At 43.4% G+C, this 7,828-nt stretch overlaps 1 protein-coding gene across 1 annotated transcript; it reads left to right on the top strand.

Moving 5' to 3' along the window:
* Positions 1-2,296: 2,296 nt before the first annotated feature.
* LAMTOR5 (late endosomal/lysosomal adaptor, MAPK and MTOR activator 5) lies at positions 2,297-7,245 on the top strand. The gene is made up of 4 exons (XM_042953337.1): positions 2,297-2,427; positions 3,538-3,599; positions 6,144-6,261; positions 6,927-7,245. Exons 1-4 carry the CDS (start codon positions 2,393-2,395, stop codon positions 6,985-6,987), a joined length of 276 nt encoding a protein of 91 aa, XP_042809271.1. The 5' UTR covers positions 2,297-2,392; the 3' UTR covers positions 6,988-7,245.
* Positions 7,246-7,828: the final 583 nt, after the last annotated feature.

Genomic DNA, 7,828 nt, shown 5'->3' with positions numbered 1-7,828 from the left:
GAAAGAAAGCAAGAGAGGGAGAGGGGCAGAGAGGGAGGAAGACAGAGGATCTGAAGCAGGCTCTGCACTGACAGCAGAGAGCCTAGTGCAGGGCTCAAACCCACAAACCGTGAGGTTACGACCTGAGCCAAAGTGGAACGCTTAACCGACTAAGCCACCCAGGCACTTCTCTTTAATAAATATGGAATCCTTATTGTGCTTTGCAATGCTCAAGATGCAGAAATGGAGAAGATATTTCTGTCTTTGAAAATAAACTTACAAAAAAATTACAATGCAATGAGGCAAGTACTTGAATATGGGCCTTTCCCTGTCACCCCAGAAATGGATATCAGCACTCAAAGCTGAGAAAAAGCATCATCAAATACCCCACCAACTGAAGAAAGTAGAAAACAATGAGGAGTCAGGCACTCCTCCAAACTTCTCACCAACCGGAGTACTTTCCCAGCCTACCTACACAAGCCACCCGCTCCTTCTGCCTACCTCGCAGGGGCGAGCAGGGGGATGGTGTAGTCTGCCCTCCCACCTCTGGTGTGGCAAGGACATGGTGGACCAGCAGTCATCCTCTCCCTCCTTGCTCATTTTCCCTTCAGAGGCGTTTCCCACAGCCTAAAAAGCAATCACCAGCTTTTCTGGGAATGCTTTAATCATCGATCTGGCTTTGAGACAATCTGAGATACCCTGGAGCTGCATAAACCAATATGGTAGCCATTAGCCACACGTGGGTATTGAATATTTGAAATGTGGCCAATAGGAACTGAAATGTGCTGTGAAAAATATACACCGGAGTTTGAAGACTTGGTACAGAGGGAGCAAATGTAAAATATCTCATTAATATTTTTAAATTGATTATATGTTGAAATGACAATGCTTTGGGCATAATTATCTGGATAAAATATATTCTTAAAATTAATTTCACCTGTTTTACTTTTTTAGTGTGGCTAGACCTTTGAAAATAACAAATGTGGTTCACGTTATATCTCTATAGGATGGCTCCGCCCCGGGGAGTTACAAAACCAGAGCTGAGGAGCCCTGCCTAGTCCAGTAAAGTTTTATAACGCATGGAACCATAGGGGGCGCTAACGCAGAACAAAGCTTCCCCCGCGGGACTCCAGAGGGAAGCAGGCTGGCTTCTTACATTTTTTAATGCTATCGTTTAAAGGTAGTTTTAAGCTCTAAAATTTCAATGGCTCATACTGTATTAACATAAGTAATTTCTCTAGGCAGAAGTCCGAAACTCCTGAATTACAACATTCAAGACTAGAATTTTAAGGAAGCTGCAAGTTTCACTATCACAGCTAGGGACATATCCTTTAACCCAGTAATTCCATTCTAGTAATTTATCATAAGGAAAATTTTAAAGTGCACAAACATTCAGCTACAGGATACTCACCCAGAATTTGTAATACACCCCCCATCCTGCCAAATCGATAAGCAAACTGGACATTAATAAGTGATTAGTTAAATCAATTATGGTACAGCTACAATGTGGAATGTTTTGTAACTATTACGATGAATGTAAATGAGTACTTACTTGATGTGGAAAGACATTTATGCTAAATTCTGTGAAAAAGGCCAGCTACAGAACTGCATGTCCAGTATGTGTGTCAATTTTGCCTTAAAAAGAAATAAATAAATAAAAGTATACATTTGCAGACAATGGGCTCAAAGGATATTCTCCAAGGACTTTTAAGTCTTCTCTGGACAAACTATGGGTGGCTTTCTTTCCTTATTTAAAAACTGCTTTTTAAAAGTTATTTTTAAGCATCCCTACTCTGTCTTCTTTACAAGTGACACCTTCTTTCCCCAACTTTCCTGAGCCCTCACCAAAGAAGAACCAACAATCAATGACTTTGTTAAAATCCCGACACTTCCCAATATGTAGCTTGGAGTTTTAACCGCGTTCCAGGTGGTCTTCTAGCCCCTGTGTGCACATATTCTCCCCGACACACCTGGGCAGCTCGGCACCAGGGTCCTGAGTCTCTCTTCTCTGTCTCTGCCACACCGCCTGGATCAGACCCTGCCTGACCCCGCTGGGCTGTTGTAAAACGCAAGATCTGGCCTGAAGGTTTCGGAATCGGTTGAATGGGAATCCAAAGGTTGACACCGCTGAGACAAAGTGCCAGGCCGGGAACCAAGAACTCGGCGGCCCAGCTGCACACCTCTCCCCGAAGGGGAGAACGCGGCGCCGCCAGCTCGTGGCTCTGAAGGTAGCAGGGGCGGAACGAACTCCCCCTAACACAACGAGGAGTTTGCGCGGCGAAGTTTGTCCCTCTGGAGGCGCCGTCCCTGTCTGAGCTCGGTTCATGTCACGTGAGCGAGACGCGCTCCGGGCCAGGGGCGCCGAAGGACGCGACGAGCTGCGGGATCCCCAGCCGCGCGGACGGCGGGCGAGATGGAGGCGACCTTGGAGCAGCACTTGGAGGACACGTGAGTAGTACGGCCTCTTGGCTGACCTGAGGTCGCGGCGGGGGACTTGAGCGGGACAAAGGGTGCGCGCTCCGGGTGCGGGCCTGGCGTGTTGGGGATCCTCTGGCCGCGGGGCGAGGCTGTGAGCCCTGTCCCGGGACCGCGGAGTGGAGGGGGTGGCCCGGAATTAAAATCCCGCGAGGGCTCCGCACCCTCCGTCCCAGAGCTAGTCTCCGCGGCCCAGAGCCAAGGCCAGAACCGCCCGTCGTGTTGCAGTTGTCTGTATGGGCAGGGTCGTTCTTCAGGAGTTTTCAGAAATGGGTTCATTTGGGGGAAGGTCGTACCAGGGGTGCAAAGCGAGCCCTGCAATGTAAATACAAACACACACGTATCTCCTTCCGTGTGTAACCGACCAGTTACTTGGCGCTTGAGAAAATGAAAGACATCTCTTAAATTTTCGAACGAGTACTCTCCACGTAATAAGCAATTGGGCAACTGTGAGGGGTGCCGGGGTGGCTCAATCGGTTAAGCATAGGACTTCCGCTCTGGTCATGATGTCTCGGTTCAAGGATTCCAGCGGCGGGTTTGGCACTGTGCTGTCACAGAGCCTGGAGCCTGCTTGGGGTTGTGTCCCCCTCTCTGCCCCCGTTCCCCATTCGTGCTCTGTCTCCTCTCTTTAAAAAAATGAATCAACGTTTAAAAAAAAAAAAAAAAAAGAACCAGAGAAGCATGAGGAGGCGTACAGGGAAACAGCTCCCTCCCACCAATGCGCCTCAGTGTCTCCCATTTCCCCTCCTGGAGACAACCAGCCTTACTTTTTGTGCATTTTTAATGCGACAAAATACTGATATTGCAATATTTGCAGTCTTCCAAAGCTCAGCGGTACCCAACACAATCTTTTCTCCCGGCAGACATAAATCGGTTTAGCTATTAAGTTTAAGTAAATTCATTGTAATTCAGTTTTTCTCGGGGGTAGGGGGGAGTGGGTGATAATGAAAAAAGATTGAGAAACACTGGTTTAAAGCCCAGCAATGCCTGGTGCATAGAAAAACCTAAATGTGTTGTTGTAATTATTTAAATTCATTTTCTGACATCATCTGCTTCGTTCCCTGGGTGTTCCTGGAATTTTAGAATGAAGAATCCATCCATTGTTGGAGTCCTGTGCACAGATTCACAAGGACTTAACCTGGGCTGTAAGTATCTTGACTGTCAACCCTTTGTTGGATTGCATAGCATCTGATACTGATTCAGAGCCTAGTGTGCTGTTCTCCTGTTTTTACTTCCTGTTATCCTGCCACTGGATACTTTTGTGAGAGTACAGTTTTATCTCCAAACAAGATTAGAAAATTAAAATCTTTCAATTGGTATTTATGAAGGTAGAAATGTGCCTTGCAGTTCTACTGCTACAAAGTTGTTTCTGCTAAAATAGTATTCAAATGATTTTAAATTGGGTCTGGAAAGGACTTCACATAATAGCAGCAGGAATCATTTATTTAATGTGTGTGGACTGCTAGGCTTTGTATATACATTGTCTCTAATTTTCACAGTAACCCAGCAAGATGGATGTTGCTGGGGTGTTTTAGTTCACCTACACTTAACAGTGAGAGAGTAGGCAATAAAAACAGGGGTTTCAGAGTTCGACACACTTGGGATCAACCCCCTGTACTTCCCTTTGCTAGCAATGTGAACTAGGACCAAAAATAGCCTTTCTGAGCCTCAGTTTCTTTACTAGGTAATGGTTGGTTGGTTGGTTGGTTTTATAGATTTATTTTCAAAGGGCAAAAACACTTAAGCAATTTAAATGCAAGTTTAAACAGAATTACTCTGTCAAAGCCAGCAATAATGCCAAAACACATTCTCACTTCCAGACACTCACCAGTATCTTCCTTGTCTTGTCTCATTGAAGAAAGGGGGTCTGATATTTTATTCATATACATCCTCCTTATCTGCATTGTAATCTACAATTTCTTGTGGATGCATTACCTTCTCCGTATCTGTATCAGGAATTTCAGCCCAAAGTCATCCTCCATGTCCATGATAGTCTCTACTTGGTCCAAACGGTCTAAACTGTTTGGTCTTTTCATTAAATGGGAATTTATTTAGAGCTTTTGTGGGTCAATTTTATCCTTAAGTTTTAAGCCATAAAGAATATGGTCCTTGATTCACTCTAATGTCAAAGGAGGCATGTCATTATACTGGCAGCCCACTTGGGTAACTGTACCCGGAAACTGCCTGAGCAGCCAGGCCTTGGCCAGGGTGGGGGCCTTGGGCAGGGAAGATCAAGGGCAGTTGGCCAACGTGCATGGAAAGGACACTGAGCTGCCATGGCTGTGCCGACCCAGCATCTCTTTACTGGGCTGTTGTCTAATAATGACAATAATTACAGGATTGCATTTATTGAGCTCTTACTGTGTGCCAGGCATCATTCTAAGTGCTCTACACATACTGAGACATTTGATGCTCATAACAACCCTGTGAAGTAGATAAAAAAATCAACGCACAGGTTGAGTAACTTGCCTAAGGTCATGCAGCTAGGGTTGAGCTAGGATTTGAGTCTTGCTCCAAAATCTCTTAGTCACAGTGCTAGAAGATTATGTAATATGTGTAAAACACTCAGCACAGAACTCAGACATAATGCTCAATAAATGTAAGAGTTACAGATGAAGAGATAAACCCTGAAAAGTAAGTATCTAAAGCATTCAAATAATTCATGTCAGAACTCGTAAACCAAGGACTCCTGACTCCTTACTCCTCTTTACTGCAGGAATTTTTAAAGCTCTAAATTTTTGCTGGGAGTGTAATTGAAAGAGGGCATCTGCGTAACTCAGATTTCACACAGCTCATTAACTTGGGAGGAAAAAGGCAGGTTTATTCAGGTGCTTGCTGATGAGAAGGCTCAAGTTCAGGTGTGGAAATCTAAAATGAAATAAGTTCCTTCAGGAAACCTTCAAGGCCGGAAAGACTGCACTGTCTGTCCAGCCAGTGTTTTATGTAACAAGAGTAAATCCACCAACGCCAAAGTGGCATATGCCTGTTACCTGACAGTTTCAGGCTTGAGCTTGTGTTGCCTTTATATGTGGAAATATACTGTGAACTTAGTAACTACTTTTTGTATCTGATACCCAAGGTTTAATTATCTACCGGCTGAAACAAACATTAGCAAAAAGCCAGGTAGGTTGATATTTGAAAGCAGCCAGCTTATTCTAGTAGAAATAACTGCTCATAGAATATTCACGTATACTGTCAAGGTGATCTTATAGCTGAACTCCTGAATAAAGGCTTTTGAATCCTTAGAGGTTGAGCTCGGTGAAAGGAAATCAGATTTCCCATGAGGAATTAATTAGTTTCAACAAGTCTCTTGCCCTTGCTGACTGCTTTTTGTCAACTTCACCTCTGAATTTCTTGTTGGTTTCAGTAAGGTTCTTGTAAAATGATTTTATGCCTTTCAGATTGACTTAAATTTACAGCTTCCTTATACGCTTGAGAAGGTGGTTAGAGATGGTGATGAGAGTGACTGAAAATTGAGTGTCAGGGCTTTATTGATTTCAGAACTGTTGTCTGGTTTTCTCATTTCTGGAACCAGCCGAGTGGCAGGGCAATAGTATTTCATGTCAGTACCTAACCTAAAAGACCGTGAACTGAGCCGCCTTTTTGTGACTACATCCTGAGAGATCATATTATAGCTCTGTCCTCCTTTTTGGACAATCAGGTGACATGATTACATCTCTGTCTTCCAGGCCGTGGGACCCTGTCAGATGAGCACGCTGGGGTGATATCTGTTCTAGCCCAGCAAGCAGCCAAGCTAACCTCAGACCCCACTGATATTCCTGTGGTGTGTCTGGAGTCAGATAATGGGTGAGTAGATGTTAACAGTTCCTCTTCTTTTTAATCAGAAAAACCCCTAGGAAACTTGCGTGGGGCCTGCTCTGTGTTATTAGTGATGCTGCATTCAGAGAACTTGGAGGAAGGTTCTTTACCCTTTGGACCACAGGAGGAAATAGACTGATCTCTGAAGCTAATGTGCTTTCAGACCACAATGACATGTAAATGAAGAGTAAAAATTGTCATGAACTATCAGTCTATAAAGAAAAAGAAAGTCATAAGTAGCATAAAGACCAATCAAAGAACAGAAACTACTTCTGTAGTAATAGAAACACTAAAGATCTTCCAAGTGAGCATCCTCAGAATAATAGTAACAAAAGCAGAATACAGAACCATGCACAGTATGATCACAGTTTTGTAAAAAGAGGGGGAAAAAATGCATGTGTAATATACATGGAGATTTAAAAAACAGAACACATTAGTAGTGGTTTTCTCTGAGTGGTAGGATTATAGGATTCATTTTCATATTTTATACTGTTCTGTATTTCCCATATGTTTTCTTGCGTTCATATATTGCTTTCATACATAGAAAAATGATGCATAATATTTTTTTAGTTGTGTCCTAAACCAAATAGCATCTTTAGTCTTCAACAGACTCGCACTTGTAACATTTTACTATCTTCTGCTTTGCCTTTTAGGAACATTATGATCCAGAAACACGACAGCATCACGGTGGCAGTGCACAAGATGGCCTCGTGACATCTCATATCAGTTCCCCAGCCGCCTGTCATAGGCACTAGATCCTACCTATGTTAATTATCTTGTAGGACTAGGGAAGCCCCAGTAGTTAGGCCATTTATTTAGTGTATATTGGGCACTTTTCTGTCCATTTTAGAGTGAGTTGCTTTTTGACACTCAATGGGCTGACTTCTCAAAATATTAAGAAAGGATCATGTTTTGAAGCAGCAGGTCCAGGTCACTTTGTACATAGAATTTTGTTCAATAAATCTGGTCAACAGAAAGTGTGGATCTTTTCTGGGTTCCTTAAATTCTTAGCAAGTGTTCGTTTATTTCAATTATCAGATTATAGTCTTTTTCTAAAGTCTTTGCTCCAAAGTACTCTCTTCTGTTTCAGAAGCTTCCCGAAATACATATATTCTCTCACAAGTGTCTGTGGATATTAAAAGCAAATTAAGCCTATTTCCACCCCATAATAATAACAACACAATAGCTAATAGCATTGAGTACTTCTAGTATATATGGGGAAGTCCTTCAATTCTCACTGATAACCCAGATGCTATGTTCCGTTAGCTGCCCCAGTTTGCATGTGTCTTAACAAAGGCTAAGGGGTTAGCAGAATAGCCATTTGGACTTAAGACCAACTCAGGGGCACCTGGCTGGGTCGGTCAGTGGAGCCTGTGACTCTTGATCTCGGGGTTGTGGGCTCAAGCCCTACATTGGGTATAGAGTTTACTTAAAAGTAAAATCTTGAGTGGCACCTGGGTGGCTCCGTCAGTTGAGCGTCTGACTTCTGATTTCGGCTCAGGTCATGATTTTCTGGTTCATGGGTTTGAGCTCTATGTCAAGCTCTGCACTGACT

Source organism: Panthera leo, chromosome C1 (assembly GCF_018350215.1).
Source record: "Panthera leo isolate Ple1 chromosome C1, P.leo_Ple1_pat1.1, whole genome shotgun sequence".
Taxonomy (NCBI): domain Eukaryota; kingdom Metazoa; phylum Chordata; class Mammalia; order Carnivora; family Felidae; genus Panthera; species Panthera leo.
This window is presented reverse-complemented; position numbering and strand designations above follow the sequence as displayed.

What these genes read in the sequence shown, in the direction of transcription:
- LAMTOR5 (XM_042953337.1), top strand. Translation starts at nt 2,393, where the DNA reads ATGGAGGCGACCTTGGAGCAGCACTTGGAGGACAC. An exon ending in ACAAGGACTTAACCTGGGCT is followed by an intron (nt 3,600 to 6,143) that starts GTAAGTATCTTG and finishes TCTGTCTTCCAG; the next exon opens with GCCGTGGGACCCTGTCAGAT. An exon ending in TGTCTGGAGTCAGATAATGG is followed by an intron (nt 6,262 to 6,926) that starts GTGAGTAGATGT and finishes TTTGCCTTTTAG; the next exon opens with GAACATTATGATCCAGAAAC.